Consider the following 18,170-nt stretch of genomic DNA (forward strand, 5'->3'; position numbering starts at 1 on the left):
TTATACTTTTTTTTTTAACATTACAAGCCTTTCCATTAACCTTTTCACCTGTTACCTGGATGCTGTCCTCGATCCACAAACAGCCTATGCTGCCTTTACTTACCAGGTCTGGATCCAAAAAGATATTCAAGCTACCTCTCTATAAATGTTGAGATGGAGAAAGACATACGTAACAACCAGGTGAAATTCAGAACTGCTAAGGATCCAAGAAGCCTTTAACAGGATGAAAACCTAGTGCTGGTGATTTTCCTGCCTTAACTGGGAAGCTTGTATTTAAATTTGTTTAGTGATCCTGATATGAAGAGGCATTTTAAATCTATCAGATATTTGAATAATTTGAAACAAAAATGATTAAATAGTTAAAGTTCAAAATATATTGAATAAGATTTTATTGAAACGCTACTTACTAATTGCAAAATCACACAGATAACTCACTTTCCCACTGATATCCACCTTAGGAACAAGAAAGATGCTGTGGGTTCCAGCACAGACTGACTCCACTTTTAGACTCCTTGTGGAGTCCAGTAATTTGGTAGGGAGACAGATCACTGCCTATGAATCAGCATGTGCTGGGTTTAAATTGGGGAATGCAGAGCATTTTACTCATGACTAATCTTGGTTCTGGAGACTATTATTTTGATCCTTGAAAAGTGCAGAACCTCAGAGGTAATAACCTTTGATTGTTATCTCAGCCACGTGCAAACTGGCTTGCGGGTAAATGGATTAGAAAGCTAACGATTAGATAGTGATAACTGGATTTCCTTTCACACTAATCTCTTCAGAATCAGGTTATATCTTGGACTGGGGGTAACATAATTTTAGGCACAAAACAAGAAACTAAAAGCTTTGAACTCAGCAGACCGTGCAGCGCCCGTGGAGGGAAATAGGCAGATGATATTTTAGGTCGGAACACTTCTTCCAACTTCAGACTGCTGAGTTTATCCAGTGTGTGTAGGAAGGAACTGCAGATGCTGGTTTCAACTGAAGATAGACACAAAGAGCTGGAGTTCATCCAGTGTTTGGTTTCTTGATCCATCACAGCAGGGGAGTGGCGGTCTGGAATGTGGTGGCGGTAATGAGCAGCATCATCGTGGTTCCAGTTCCCCTGAACACTCAAACATCTCTCTTTAATTCTCAAACATTCAAAGTCTCCTCGATTACAACTCCAGTATTCTAATCGTCATGTTTAAAGACAATTGTATCATTTGAGATGGGGCAAAGCTAAACCTTCTTTGTGTTTCTTCTTATCAGCCTTCAGCAGCTGTTGCTTTCTTTGTCTCCATGTCTACCTCCACCCCACCTCTACCTCCACCTGGCTCCACTTGCCTCTAATATTTACTTTGCTGAACCTGCCTGTCATTCTTCACTACTCTCCCGTCCACCACTTGCCCCCGTTTCAACCCTCTGCCCCCTCCCACCCGCACAGCCCTTCTCCTCTTTATACTATCTAACTTGCTGAAGGGTTTTCAACTGCAACATCAACCTTCCCTTTCCCTCTACAGATGCTGTTTGACCCATTGAGTTCCTCCGGCAGGTTGTTTGTTGCTGGAGATTCCAGCAGCTGCAGTCTCTTGCATCTCCACATCACTGCACTGAACACCTCATTACCCACCTGAGTAGCATTTGCTTCTCAAAAGGCACTGCTCCTGAAAGTCACATCTATCAAGTGGAAGCAAGAGATCCCATGACATTATTCACTAATTGAGCAGGGCAGTTCTCCAATACTGGTGGTGATTGCTCCTCCATCAAAATCAGCCAAGCATCTTATTGTCGTTTGAGCGAGCATGGTTCGCTCAGGCTGGCTGCTGCAATTTACAACATTGCAACGGTAACTAAACTCTAAATAGATTCTATTAACTGTAAGTTGTTACAGTATGTGGCTTTTGGTGCTTCTTAACTGTACTGTATACAAGTGCCTTTTTTGATCTTTGCAATTGCTTTCCCAGAGGCCCGATGTGTTTACAAAAGAGGTTCTGCCCTGATGATATCAGAATCTAGCCTATTTTAAAAGTAGACCCAAGTTCTGGGCTAGGGAGGTGGGGGACACAGTTTTTGTCTCCTCCCCACCAAATCTGATAAGTGGATTATAGGTGTAGCCAGCTGGATTGGTGCAAGCTATCAGCAAGTGTGTCTCATGAATAATCTTTTTTCAAATAGGCATGATTAAATTCACCTTTTTACTGACCTCTCCAAAATATCTTGCTCACATACATAATTATTCCTCTGCTACTCAGATAAGGGACAACTTGCTCCCAGGTTTGTATAAAGTAGTTCTGCACCTGGCAATGAAGTGGCAGTGTGGCACCTTCTCTTGAATTTCCTGTCTAGGAAGACCCCGCACCAGGTTTTGTTTGACTGAGGGGAGAGGCATGGTTGTGTCTCCAAAGCTGTGTGTGTGTGTTTTGGGGTCATGGCTTGATACAGTGCATGTTCCCCCACACTCACCCTCACCAGCAGATTTATTCTCTTAAGCAAAGTCACTATACGAAACACATGTTTATAATAAGTAGAGACTCCTTTCAATATTGAAAGGAATGTTAATGCTTCAAAGATATTATGCTTTGTCAGAAATTAAATAATGATCAATGTGATTATATTACTGCTAAAGGAGCAAAACAAAGAACTTAAAATCTTCATTGTTTAATAATTCTTGGTTAAGACCTACATTGAACTGATCTTTAGAAATTAAAACACAACCATTCCAGTCCCATTTCTTTTTGAACTGTTTTCTCAACATCGGTTTGAAATTAAATGGCGCAGACTTCTTCCCACATCTCTAATAAAAGTGTTTCCTTGATCCTGTGTTTTTCCTGTCTCATTCAATCACTGCATCCTTCAACTATTTCTGACAGTTTGTGTAATATAATTAGAACAACTAGGCCAGAGTGCGAAATAGAAGCCAAATGGAGCCAGACCAAACCTGCAAGTTGTAGAACTACTTGTAGTAAAAATGATCCTTTCTCCTTTCAAGCAGCACGATTTATTTTTCCTAATCCTCTCCATCTCTCTTCCTCTTGTAAGATGCTCCTTAAAATTGTACCTCTTTGACCACACCTTCGATCATCTGCCTTAACATCACCTCACAAAGCTATTCATCAATTTTGTCTGATAGTTGCTCATGTGAAATATCTTTTGATACTTCGATACATTAAGAGAGCTGTTGAGATCCAGGTTACAGCTGATGTTGTGGTGTGTTTTTAATGTTGCTCGGTGGGCAGAGGGTAGGAATGCCATCTGGTAATTGAGTCTCTTCCTGAAAAAGATCACCCATTGCCAGATGCAGCTGTACATGAGCAGGAGGTCTGGGAAAAGCTGGCTGCACAATTTAATGGGCACTGACCACAGTTGCATGTTAAGAGCTTCATGATGCAGTTCCCTAAAATGAGCCTAAATTACTTGTGGTTTGCCTCTTGTATTGAATTCTCCCAGTGACGTTTTAGAAGATGGTTAGGCTTTGTTTATCCAACACTGACCGATTTCTTCCCCATTTTGATTGTGCAATGCTCTATGCTTTTTATTTGGTTACTCAAGACGATGTTGAGTGAGGAAGCATAAGTCTTCATTTTAGTTTAATCTATGGACTAACATTATTTCGGAACATGCTAAGTTTGCAGGTACACACATCCTGACTTGGAAATAAATTGTCCTTTCTTCACTGTAGCTGGGACATAATCCTGGAACTCTCTCCCTGACAATATTGTCTGTGTATTTACACCTTGGAGACGGCAATGGTTCAAGAAGGCAGCTTACCATCTGCTTCACAATAGCAATTAGTGGTACAAAATTAAATGCTGGCTCAGCCTGAAAGCCTCACATCCTTTGAATGAATTTACACAAAACAGTGAAGTACTCATTTCACAACTGATTGCAAAGTTCAATTAACAGTAACATAATTTGGTTTAGTTTGGCTCTATGATTTGATTAAGAAGGCCAAGTGTCATACTCCCAATCTAGGTATGGGAAAAGATGTAAAGAAGCTTAAAGAGGATATGGACAGGCAAAGTAACAGGAAAGGTACATGGCAGATTGAATATACTGTGGAAAATGTGAAGGTATCTACTTGGTACAAAAACAGAAAAATTGAGTAAAAGACTGGGTAGTGTGGATGTTGGAAGGGTTTTGAATGTCTTTGTACACAAGTTGTTGAAGGATGCAGGTGATGCAAGCAATTATGTGGAAAATGCTATCTTAACCTTCCTTATGAGAGGATCTGATTACAGAAGGAAGTCTTATTGTAGTTGTATGGAGCCTTGATATGATTACACTCAGAGTACTATGTAGAGTTTTAGTCTCTTTATTCAAGAGAGACTGCAGCAAAGATTTACTGGACTGGTTCCAAGTTTGGTGTGCTTGTTGCATCTTACTAAATTCTTAGAGGGTTTGACAAGCTGGGTGTTGAGAGGACACTCACCTGGCAGAGAAATCTAGGTCCTGGTGGTGCAGTCTCGGAAGTATGGATGGGCCACTTATCACTGAGATAAGAATAAGTTTCTCACTCGGAGCTTAGTGAATCAATGGAATTCTTTCCCTGCAGGGTTGTGGAAGCTTAGTTGTTGTGTTCATTCAAAACACAGCAAACACATTTATTTCATCAAGGCAAGTCACGGATATGGAGATAATGCAAAAAATCCTGCTGAGGCAGAAGATCAACTATGATCCTAATGAATGGCAGAAGCATAGAAGGGCCGAATGGCCTACTGCTGCTCATTTTTCTTATGTTCTTATTTTGTGCGCTACATATTTTTAGGAAAATAAAACTAGATTCTGATTTTCAATACATCTGAGCCTCAGAAAGTGTCTAGTTCTAGCCTTACAGTAGAAACAAGGAACTGCAGATGATGGTTTACAAAAAAAAATGCACAAAGTGCTGGAATAACTCAATGATCAGGTAGCATCTCTGGTATAACTCACTGTTCTTCCAGCACTTTTTTTAAAATCCAGAGATGTTGCCTGACCCGCTGAGTTATTCCAGCACTGTCTCTTTTCTAGCCTTAGGTGTTGACTCTATTTAGATATAAGTCTTACTTATCCATAGCTAGGATTTATACAGATCCATTGTGCTCACACTGCTGCCCCTCCACAGAATCCAATATCTCTCTATTTGAGGATGCAGCAATTGTCAGCCCATTCCAATGATCCACCAATGGACCATTAACTACCCCTGCTATTTGAGCTCCTTATAGAGAACGCTGCACTTCATCTGGAGTCAACAATTATGGGGAGAAAGCAGGAAAATGGGGTTTTGAGGGAGAGATAGATCAGCCATGATTGAATGGCGGAGTAGACTTGATGGGCCAAATGGCTTAATTCTGCTCCTATCACTTATGACCTTATGATCTGATCAAGGTGGTTTGCACTTAGCCATAGGCCAAAACCATTTGAGTCCTGTAATGGACTGGCTTAAAAGATGATCCTGGGAACTCTGGAAACAAAAGGAACCTGGTCACCTTCCCACCCTTTCATTATCTTGGCCCGGAACGTGTATCACTTACATTTCCACTATGTTTTCTGGAAGGTTGACTGGGATTTCGGTCAGCCCTTTTCCCCGACAGTCCACGATGTTGTTGCTGCATACACATGCCGGTGGACATGATGTGGCATGGGCACTGCATGTCTGAGGTTCTGTGGTCTGAGTACCTGGTAGGACACAAGAGCAATAGAGTTAGGGTCAAAGAGAGCTACAAGCATGGAAACAGGCGCATCACCGCACCGAGTCCGCAATTGACCATCAACACCCATCAACCTCTCCCCTGTCCCCACATTCACACCTTTTTCACAACTTTTTCACACAGAGTTGTGAGTGTGTGTAATTCTCTGCCTCAGAGGGCGATGGAGGCTGGTTCTCTGGATGCTTTCAAGAGATAGTTAGATAGAGCTCTTAGGGATAGCGGAGTTAAGGGATATGGAGAGAAGGCAGGAACGGGATACTGATTGTGGATGATCAGCCATGATCACATTGAATGGCGGTGCTGGCTCGAAGGGCCAAATGGCCCACTCCTGCACCCATTGTCTATTGTCTATTCTACAACTCACCTACAATAAGGGGGAGATGGGGGAATTTGGAGGCCAAGTATCTTATGGCTGTAGGAGGAAATCTACATGGTCACAAACAGAGCATGTAAACTCCACACAAACAGCGTCACAGGAACGTGAGTCAATGGAAGTGTTGCAGTGGTCGACTGGTGCCATCTATTTTTGAAAGACAATCCTGGATCTTCATACAATGGTTGCCATTTTCCACAGTACCTTTCAGAAGATTTCCATTCTGAGACATCTGTTTGTGGCTGGAATGAGGCACAGACAGCACAATGAAATCAGTAGCAAATTCATTCTAGAGAGGACCACCCTATCATTCCAAACAGTTGCAATGTCAAGAGGGATAAGTTTCCAACCTCATCCACAGATTAATCTGACCTTCAATACTCTGCAATACAAGAGCTTTTATTTCACGGTCTGAAGGGAAAATAAAAGGCACCCCGCAAATGATTACATCGCTTGTCAATTAGTTTTACAATCCTTGGCAATACGAAAGAAACCATCAAAAAATATCTACAGATCTTCATTGCCGCCAACACAATAAGCTTTAAACTTTTGTAGTTGTTGCAATCCGATCAGCAAAATGTCCTCCTGAACGGCCCAGAGTCGTCACAGACGCCAAATGGTTGCAGTGGTCGTTGGGCACCATAGTTCATACAGTGCATTAGCAGTAAAGTTGGTGCTTTACAGCACCAGAGACCCAGCAATTCTGATCATGTGTGCTTGTACAAGATACAAGATACATTTATTTGTCACATGTACCAGTTGGCACAGTGAAATGTGATCACCATACAGCCATACAACAAAATAAAGAACACAACACACGATAGAGTTCAACATAGAACATCCCCACACAGCAGAATCAAAAGTTTCCCACTGTGAGGGAAGGCACCAAAGTCAGTCTCTTCCTCTGATGTTCACCTGTGGTCGGGGTCTCTGGAGCCCTCCGCAGTCACCGCTACGGGCAGCCTGCCGCTCAGGCCCGCTCGCCGGGAATGTTGGCACTCCGACGTCGGAACGGGAGGCTAACCTCAGCGGTTTGTACCTCCAAATCGGCCGCTTCCCCACCGGAGTCCGCAGCTCCCGACATCCCCAGGCCACGTCAGGTGGAGATTCAATGCTGGCGGCACTCGGCAAAGGGCCCCAGGACTCCGCGATGTCGGTCAGCGCCGCCCGCGCTGGGAGCTCCGCGAACAACAGCCCCGCGATGTTGGAGCAGCGGGCCCAACTCTCCGGAGCTTCAAACGGCGATCCAGGTAGGTATCGCACGCTCCGGGGTGAATCCAGCATCGCGCCGCCACTGCCGATAATCTGGTCCGGTCCCTGGTAGGAAAGGCCGCTCCGATCCAGCTGGTAGGCGACTCGGAGAAATAGTCGCATCCTCGCCGGGATGTGACTGAGAAGCGGTTTCCAAGCAAACAATGCAATGATTAAAAGTAGTTATGATTTTAAAAATGTATGTCAGAGAGAAATATGTTGAATAAAGAAAAGATATTTTCCTGCCAAAAGAATTCTCCACAGGAAAGGCAACAATTCAAAAGGAAAATACAAGAGATGTTGGAAATCTGAAACAAAAGCAGAAGATGCTGGAAACTCTCAACAGGCCAAGAAATGTCATTGGAGAGGAGTAATTGATTTAGTGAGCTGGAACATGCCTGGCATGGTCTGCACCTCCCACCCACCCAGGCACAATCCCTGTGGCCACACTAACCTTTGGGCCCAATAGAACTCCTTTGAGTTGGAGTGGGCTACAAGGCTTGACCAGGCCTCAGGAGATAGCTTCCGAGATTGATTCTCGCAGTTTGCTGCTGTCAAAGGCACATATCATACTTCTGTAAAAGTTGTGATCAAAGATGATGAACATGCCACCTACATTCTTTGCAATGCTCCTCCACAGAATTGCAGCTTACTTCATAGTAGGCTCACACTTAAGCCTGGGCATTCCTTGCAGCATCAATGACACTTCCCTTCTGGAATTTGTCTATTCCCTACGATTTTGGTGTATAGCATGGATACACACCGTCAGGAGCAACACCGGCAATGACGTTCACCATGAAGGCTGAGGCACACAAAGGATCTTCATTCAAGATTTTGACCAGCCAATGTCTACAAGCACATGCTCATCAGTTCCTGGTGTGTTAAAGGGAGCAGGGAACCTGGAGCTCTGGTGGGTGAAAGGGAACGGTGAAATTGGACTCAGGTGGGTGAAAGGAAACGAGGAAACGGCTCTGGCCTGTGAAAGGGAAGGGTGAATCTGGGCTCTGGTGAAGGGAAGGGCAAGATAGAGGGCTATGCTGAGCCAATGCTGAATGATCGGGATTTCTGAATGGTCAGATAGTGAAATGCTGGAGTGTTACTGCAGCAGATTTCCTCATTACAAACACCAATGGACAACGTATGACCATCCCTCAATGACCCTCCAAGAACTAGATCAAAGACAAAATAGAAATAGTTGGAAAAGTTGAGAGTAAAGTTTGAAAGATGGAAACAAGAACTGAAAAATCACGGAAAGGAAGTTTGTGGAGTTGTATTCATCCCACAAGAATAATCTCAAAAGCTGAAGAGAACAGTTACAGTGTCACAGTGACTACAACATTCACATGTGTATGGCTTGCAATTCTCAGGAGTTTAGTTGACATTTCATTAACCAAAGTCATGACCTTAGACATGAGAAATGCATGAGTACAACTTGTCCCTTTCAGTATGTATCAATGTATCTCAATGCATAATTTAGCAATATTACACTCTTCATCCACACTGAAACCAACTCAAGAAGCACGTTCATTCTGCATGTCTACATCACTGAATGGAGGGGAGCTGAAGGAATCAAGTGCTTGGTTTCTTGCTTCATCTGTCACAGCGACTACAACATTTACAAATACATGGTTAGCACATCTCAGGAGTATTATTGACATTTCATTAACTGAAACCATGACTCCCTGCAGAAATGCATGATGACGACTTGTCCTTTTCAGCATGTATCAGTCGATCTCATGCAGCTGTCCCATTGGCCTTTGGGGATTACTCTTGTGGGATTAGTCAAACTCTGCAAATAAACCGACGATTATCCTTTCCTTTCTCTTGATTGTAATGCTTGTTTCTACTTTTCTCCTCTCGCATGGAAATCCTTGACTTAGCTCCCAGTCAAATGGCACTTCCCTTTGATTATTGGCAAATATAGTTGCTGATAAACTGATTATTTTACCCACTGAAATGCAATAATCCATTTGCATGCTATTTCACACTTAACATCAAAGTCTAATGTGGCGGACTCATTAAAAAATTATTTGTGTTTCTTTTAGATAAACATAGAAGTAATGAACAAAATAATTATCAGATGTGATTATTTAGGACCAATTTTAATTCAGATTAGTCCACAAACTTCGATTCATAGAGCTATACAGCATTGAAACAGGTCCTTTGGCCCAACCTGTCCATGCTGACCAAGTTGGCATTTGAGTGAGCTGCATTTGCCTGCATTTGACCCACATCCATTCCTATCCCTATATCTATCCAAATGTCTTTAGAGCGTCATAATTATATCCACTTCTATAGTTTCTCCTGGCAGCTCATTCCAGATACAGTCTTCTCTGTATGTAAAATAATTGCCTCTGAAGGCCCTCTCAGCTTATGCTATACCCTCTTGTTTTGGAAACTCCCAACCATGGGAAAAAGACTGTGAGAGTTCAATTTTTATGCCCCTTATGATCTTTTCTCATTCCTTGCCTCATGATCTTGATAGAGGTCTTTAAGATGATGAGAGGGATAGACAGAGTTGATGTGATCAAGCTTTTCCCTTTGAGAATAGGGAAGATTCAAACAAGAGGACATGACTTCAGAATTAAGGGACAGAAGTTTAGGGGTAACATGAGGGGGAACTTCTTTACTCAGAGAGTGGTAGCGGTGTGGAATGAGCTTCCAGTGGAAGTGGTGGTGGCAGGTTCGTTGGTATCATTTAAGAATAAATTGGATAGGCATATGGATGAGAAGGGAATGGAGGGTTATGGTATGAGTGCAGGCAGGTGGGACTAAGGGAAAAAAATTGTTCGGCGCGGACTTGTAGGGCCGAGATGGCCTGTTTCCGTGCTGTAATTGTTATATGGTTATATGGTTATATGGTTACACCTCCGCCTCCGATGCTCCAAACAAAAAAAATCCCAACCTATCCAGCCTCTCTCTATAACACAAGCCTAGAAACCTCAGCAACATTTTGCTGAATCTTTTCTGCACCCTTTCCAACTTAATGGCATCCTTCCTACACCAGGGCAACCAAAACTGCACACACTACTGCATGTGTTGTCTCACTAACAACCCCTACAGCTGCATCATGATGTCCCAACATTTGTACTCAATATCTATCCAAATGAAAGCAAGCTTGTCAAAGGTCTTGGCAAGGGATCGACTCCGATGTTAAGTCAACACCTCCGCAGAGGGGCCCAAGGTCAGTCTGAGGAAGCGTAGGGTCAGTAGGGGTTCGTGGATGTCTCGTAGGGGCTTGTACGAGTAAAAAGTAACCATTTTTTTCATCACGAGTATTTTTTTACTCGTGGACATTTTTCACAGTGTTGAAAAAACGTCACGAGTTTACCAGATTTCCCGAGCACCTACCGTTACTTGTACGAGCCGCTACTGGACATTCACGAACTCCTACGGACCGGCTACGGACATTCTCCGAGTTCGAATCAGGGGAAAACTTGGGAGAACTCTTGGTTTACCTCGTATAGTGGGACAGGCCCTTAAGTCTGGAATATACATTTTTCCTAATGTATGTGTAGATTTATTCCCACATCCAAAAGATTGTAGGTTAATTGGCCACAACAAATTAGCTGATGGTTTATGTAAGTAGCAACAGAATCAAAGGAGAGTTGATGGCCATCTGAGAGAGAAGTTGCAAGACTCCAATGGGAACCAGGAGTTTATGTTCGTGTCCTTTGGTTTGGGGTGAACGGAAATCTGTCTTTCACATATGTCTTGGTGAAGATTGCCTGCCCATTTAAGTTAGGCAAAGAATGATTATTATCTGTGATTCAGCACATGAAAAGTCAGCCCTTCAGTGAGATAGCAGAATTGAGTGAGCACTCATCACTGATGAACTCATTCTGCATTCAAAAACTATATGATAGGCTCTGTATCTTCCCTTTTGCTTGATTAACTTGATTGTATTTGTGTGTCGCATTATGTGATCTGATTGGATAAGAAAGCAAAACAAAGCTTTTCACTTTACCTCAGTACAATAATTAACCTAAATCCAAAGACTCCAAACTTATGGTGACGTTATTTTAAGGTCTTGCATTTTGGAAAATGTCAGGTTAATTTGTGTTTATATTCTTTATAAAATGTTCAATTGCTAATGTGGTGGCATTGTTAAAACAATGAGAAAAGCCGGTGGAAATATATACACAAGCTAAACAAAATGTTTTGAAATTTGTAGTGAGGCAGGGAGATTACACCAAAACAATGCCAGAAGCCTTGATACTATTCACCTGCTCACTCTGGCCAGATTCCAAGGTTTCCTGGTCTGCTTTATGTGGTTTTGTACGGAATAAGTTAACTGAGGCAGCTGAGGACCAGTAAAGAAGGCGTCTGCAGATTCATTCATGATGCCATTATAGTATCTTTTGCATTTTCACTAGAATATTTCAACTTAAGACAGCTGAGGACTGATTAGAATGAGGTCCCTTGACGACAGCTCATCCGTAGTCTCATTACCCTTGATGCTCCATGCATTCTATTCAATGCTAGCTAGCCAAGGTTTACTTACTATTGTACCATCAAGGGAATATCCCAGTGATATAGATTCTGCGTAGTTGGAGAAAAAATGAAATAAAAATATAATCAATAGATGTAATTTACAAGCAAGGAGTGGGCTCCTTGTGTTTGATTGCGACATTTCCAATGTGTTGGCTCATGCAGATTGAGGCGACTGTACATCATTCTAATTGAGCAACACGGCACTTGCTTTATTCTACTCTAGTTTTTTTCCTCTTCTCCCTTCCAAGTACTTCAGTGTCACCTGTTGATTTGCCCACATTGGCCTTCCATTTATCCATTTGGCACACTTCCCTTTTGCCTGCGTCATCCACTGACTTATTCTCCTGGGATTCGTATGTCCCAGCTCATACTTGTGAGCACTGCAACCATGAGTTACTGCAGGCCTCTCTCAGCTAAATGTTGCTCTGCGGTGTTACTACTAATGGAAGGGTTCTGGAGCTTGGTAGGAGTTGGTGCTTGCAGACCTGCTGGTTTCTCCAATTACCAGCAGCTACGTAGAATCATAGAGGTATAGAGTTGTACAGCAACAAATAGGCCCTTTGGTACACTTGTTCATGCTGACCAAGTTGACCTGGTTCCATTTACCTGCATTTGGCCTTTGAACCTTTCCTATCCATATATCTATCCGAATGGTTTTTAAATGTCGTAATTGTATCTGCTTCTATATCTTCCTCTAGCAGCTCATTGCAGACACAAATTATGTTTTCAATTGAAACATTGCCCTTGAGATTTCTCTTAAATTCTCCCTTCTGTGAGCATTCACTTTATTCATATCTATCATGATCCTGTACACCTCAATAAGATCAACCCTCAGACTCTTACACTCCAAAGAAAACAGTCCAAATATAGCGAGCTTCTCACAATAATTCAAGTCTGTAAGCCCAGGTAACATCCTGGCGAATTTCTGAATCCTTTCCAACTTAATGACATTTTTCCTATGCTGGGCAACTTGAATTACACACAGTTCTCCAAGTGTGCTCTCACCAACAACTTGTACAGCTACATCATAATGTCCCAACTTTCATGCTCAATACCCTTCCCATTGAAGGCATGCCAAATGTCTACTTCACCACCCTGTCCACCCAACTTGTCCCTTTTAGGGAATCATGCATCAGTGCTCCAGATCTCTCACCTTTCCAACACTATGCAGGGGTTTGTCATTTACTGCACAAAGCCTGCCTTGCTTTGACATGCCAAAGTGCAACATCTCACACTTGTCAGGATTAACATTCCTTGGCCCACTTTCCTAACTAACCTAGCTCTTGCATAAACTTAAAAAATCTTCCTCACTGGAATATACCACCACGTTTGGTGTCATATGCAAATATAATAACAATGTTAACCACGTTGTCATCCAAATTGTTAATGTATATAACACTCAGCTAACAGTATTGAAATCCATTCTTTTTGTTTTCAGAGGTATTTGGTGGCTGACTTCGCTCCCATCGCCCTGATCTTTCCCTGGATGGATCTCTTATGAGTATGTTTTTCAGACTCATGAAAATGTAATACAACGCAGACACAGGCTCTTTGACCCATTATGTCCCAGCTGATGACCAGGTATATATTAGTCCTTATCCTATTGAATAGGCCATACAACAGTATAGCACAGGAACGAGCCCCTTGGGCCCACAATGTTTGTGCCAAACATGATGCCAGGTTAAAATGATCTCCTCTGTCTGTACATGATTCATGTTCCTCTATTCCATGCACTTCCATGTGCCTATCTGAAAGCCTCTTAAATGCTGCTATTGTGTCTGCCTCCACTACCACCCCTGGCAATGCATCTCAAACCCCCACAACTCTCTGTGAAAAAACCTTGCCCTGTACGTCTCCATCTGTACTTTACCCCTCACACCTTATAACTGTGCCCTTAGATTAGTTTAGTTTAGAGATATAGCGCGGAAACAGGCCTTTCCACCCACTGCGTCCGCACCCACCAGTGATCCCCGCACATTAACACTACCCTGCATTGAACATTTCCACACTGGGAAAAAGGTTCTGACTGTTTACCATATCTAAGGCACTCATAATTTTATATATATCTATCAAGTCTCTCCTCAAACTCCGACTTTCTGGAGAAAACAATCCAAGTTTGTCCAACCTTTCCCTGTAGCTGAAACCCTCCAATCCAGGCAGCATTCTGATAAACCTCATCTGCACCCCTCTCCAAAGTCTCCAAATCTTTCCTGTAATGAGGCAGCCAGAACTGCATGCAATTCCCCAATTGCAGAATAACCAGAGTCCTATAGAGCTGCTATTTACCAACACTGGATCTATAGTGATGACAATTCAAATGACAATTCTGTTGAATTATACCAGTACAATGTGGGTTAATTAAAAGATGACACTTGTCATTAGATAACACCAGAGGTGATGGTACGGTGATAAGGAAGTGACTAGCATCTGTTTGCACCAGTTTAGGAAATTTATCTGACCATAGAAATATAAGTTATTTTCACCCCTGATCCAAACTGTCTGCCAGGGATAGGCAAAGCAATTAAAATTTGAGGGCATTGGGATAAACGCATTATGCCCACATTATATGGTGTGCCCAAAATGTGCTTAATCATCAATTATTTGGGGAGAAAGGGACACGGCCCTGCTGATGTCTCTTTCCTCCCTAGCAGACCTGCTATTGCTGCTGCACAAGCTTATTTACACAGTCATTGGGCTTCACCTACCTCAACTTGCTGAACAATAACTTAATCCACAGTAAATATAAACTATAAAGAGAGACTAAAGGAAATGCAGACGCTGGAAACTTGAATGTACTTGGGTAACTTAGCGAGACAGGCAGCATCTCTGGAGGACACAGATACTGTAGGTGACATTTCAGGGCTGAATCCTTCTTCAAACTTATTGCAGTGGTGGGGGGGGGGGGGGGGGGGGGGGGGGGGGGAGCTGGAAAGAGGTTAGGGCAGGACAATACCCTGCAAGTGGTAGGTGGACGCTGGCGGACAAAGGCTAGAGAAAAACGGAGACAAATGAGTGATGAAAGGGGCCAAACAGAAATAGAAAGGACAAACAGAGACAAAGATGTGTCAGATAAGGAGAGTAGAGGAGTGATCTGTAAAGCCTGAGAGAGGACATATGTGGAAAGGTTCGAAGAGGGGTGGAAGGCAGACGGGATAGTGGGAGAAATGGATGCACACTAGGATGGTGGGAGGCACAAGAAAGAGAGGGAGGGGGAAAAGGGGATGTTCCCTAAAATTGGGGAAATCAATGTTCATACCATTGGGTTGTATGCTATTAATCGGAATATAAGGTGCTGTTTCTCCAGTTTGCATGTAGCATTATTCTGGCAATGGAGGAGTCCCAGGACAGAAGGGTCAGTATGGGAATGAGAAGGGTAGATAAAATGGTTAGCAACCAGGAGATCCAGCATGCCTTGGCGGACGGAGCGCCAGTATTCAGTGTAATCATCTACGCTAGTCCACGCTTGATCACCCCAATGTAAAGGAAGGCCACATCAGAAGCATTGAATGTGGTAGATCAGGTTAGAGGAGGTGCATGTGAACCCCTGTCTCACCTGGAAGCACTGCTAGGGTCCCTGGCTGGAGGTAAAGACCTCCCTCCCTCCCTCCATCCTCCCTCCCTCCATCCTTCCTCCCTCCAACTCAGTTAATTTGTCTACTGGCGTGGAATGGATTTTCTTTCTATATATTTGTGGGAAAGTAGTAACTCCACATGACAGCACCGATCACTTTCCTTCTCAACATCTCACATCTTTATTATTAATAATGCAGGAGATGTCAGATACATTTCCACAAGTTCACAAGTTATAGAAGTAGAATTAGGCCATTCGGCCCATTGAGTTTACTCTGCCATTCAATTATGGCCGTCTCCTAATCCCATTTTCCTGCCTTCTCCCCATAATCCTGGACACCCATTCTAATCAAGAATTTGTCTATCTCTGCCTTAAAAATATCCACTGACTTGGGTCAGTGAGAAAGAGAAATAATTTTAAAAAGAGTGTGACTACTGTCGCAAGGAATAACATTTCTGGCCAAATCTGGGAAAGGTGTGTTGTGCCCAATGATAAGAATTTCTCACCTGAAGGTGCATAAAAAGCTAATCTGACTGACTGTGAAAGCCAGAATCTTGGTGACCAGCTGATGGAAAGCACAAACTGTGCATAATGTGATCCTCAGTCCACAGGTTACCACAGAAACGAGTAAATAATTCACTCCTACAAGCTACTCTTTATGTTGCTTACAGCAGGGAAGGCAGAAACAGATGGAAAGAAGACAAATGAATGGCCTCCCCAGGTTTACAGCTTAAACACTGGTTTTAAAAAACAGAAAGCCAAGCAGAAAGCAGACAGTAATTAAAAATCCAATTACTTCCTCGATGATTGAAACAGGGTAAATCCAACTTCATCCTGGGAATCTGTAATTATTTATGCTAATTAAAAGCACACTGTGGATATCTAACTCAGACATGGCTCCGGTGAATTAATTGTTATTCTGGTACAAGTTGCACCATTTCCTATCTGTGACTCAGAGTTTTGAACCACATGGGACATATTTATAGAGACAACATTCTTATTACATTCTTTCTGTCACAAGAATGTCTGCTTCATTGAAAATTTGCTTTACAGCCGCAGTGATAGATGGGAAAAAAATGTATATTAATGAGGTATTTTTCATAAATGTCAGAAATTTAGTTTTAGACCTATTGTAGACTCGATGTTTTGTGTGAATTATTTGGGGGTTGGATTATAGGAGGTCTCGTGATTTGCTCTAAAGTTTTCAATGGCCTTGAAGCCCTAGGATTTATCTTACAGTATGGCTATTTCAAGGAGCATCTATTTTTTACAACAGCTAAATATTTCCTCTTCACTAAGTTGCTCTATCTCCATAGCCTGATTCTTTAATCTTCCTGCATTTCAACCAACATTACACCTGACACAAGGTTAAGTTACATTCCATGTAATTTAACAATTTCAACACATTAATCCAATCACAAAGACAGTTTAGCAGCACCTCTGCTTCCTCAAATATTTGAGGAAATTTGGTATACCACTGAATATTCCATCGCATTTTTGGAATTGAACAGTGGAGAGCCTACTGACTGGTTGGATCATTGGAAATGTTAATGCTCGATAATGAAGAAGGCTGCAGAAAGTGGTGCATATTTTCTGGTTCATCGTGGTACTGACCTCCCCACCATCGAAGGGATCTATGGGAAATACTGCCTCAAGAAGGCAGCTAATATTGTCAAAGACCCACATCACCCTGGTTACGTTCTCTTCTCGCTGTTACCACCTGGAAGAAAGTATAGGAGTCTAACAACCATTACCACCCAGTTCAAGAACAGTTTCCTCCCATCAACTATCAGATTCTGGAACCACCATACACAAACTTAACCATAACCATAGCTCAGCCACACAACTCAAACCATGAAGGACTTTGTACTACTATGGTTGCTCCACTGGTTTTTACACTATCATGGTCTACTTTACTTGGAATAACTGATAATTAGTTGTATATTTATTTGCTATTGTTGTGTCTAATATTCCTGCAAAGCTACAGCAAGTATGAATTTAATTGGTCCAGTTCATATCTGGTGCATATGACAAATAAACACTGGAATCTTAAACCCAGAATCATCTCATCCAAACCCAATGCATTAAAGCCTGACATTTGTCTTCTAATACAACTGTGTCGCAGTTAAATCTAGAAACAGGTCATCCATTCCAAAACCACTGGCATTTAATCCTGAAATCCCTCATTCAAAACAACAGCATCAGAATCAAACCTTTAAGTTTCTTATCCAATTCAATGAGTCTTACCATCATCAGAAATTAACCATGAGAACCCAATAATTGTTGTATGAACTTAGCTAGTCTTATTGATTTCTTTCCCCAACACATAGAAGTCTTTGTGCATTCAGAGCCACTAATGGTGCACAATAAATAGCCTTATCAGTGGTGCCCACTCAACCAAAAAAAAAGCAATATTATGCATATGGATGCAAGAAACCAATCTGGCAGTTTCAATTCACTACCTTGGTTGATCAGGTTTTAGTCTATCCAATTTACTGTCTGTTCTCCATGACTTTCGATTCTCCTGTAATCCAAAATTCTATTGTCCAGTTCTGAATATGGTTTAACACATTGATAATGATGTGTTTCCATGATTCCTTGGGATCATTGCAAGGACACCAGACTCTTAATTTGGAGAAACAAAGAACTACAGATGCTGGTTGACAAAAAAAAGACACAAAATGTTGGAATACCTCAGCAGATCCGGTCTCATCTCTGGAGAACGTGGATAGTTGAAGTTTTGGGTCAGTACTATCTTCAGACTGATGCTAGCTGAAATCTGAAGCAGGATCCTGACCTGAAACATCACCTA

General features: G+C 42.2%; 1 protein-coding gene across 1 annotated transcript in view; it reads right to left on the reverse strand.

Annotated features, from left to right (window-relative positions):
* Positions 1–18,170, reverse strand: part of LOC116978642 (slit homolog 3 protein-like) — a 432,238-nt gene that overhangs the window by 32,653 nt on the left and 381,415 nt on the right. Inside the window, exon 9 of the mRNA XM_033029927.1 lies at positions 5,493–5,637. Within this exon, the coding sequence (XP_032885818.1) occupies positions 5,493–5,637 (145 nt within the window). The remainder of the gene's footprint in view (positions 1–5,492; positions 5,638–18,170) is intronic.

Source organism: Amblyraja radiata, chromosome 11 (genome assembly GCF_010909765.2).
Source record: "Amblyraja radiata isolate CabotCenter1 chromosome 11, sAmbRad1.1.pri, whole genome shotgun sequence".
In the NCBI taxonomy this organism is placed as follows: Eukaryota; Metazoa; Chordata; class Chondrichthyes; order Rajiformes; family Rajidae; genus Amblyraja; species Amblyraja radiata.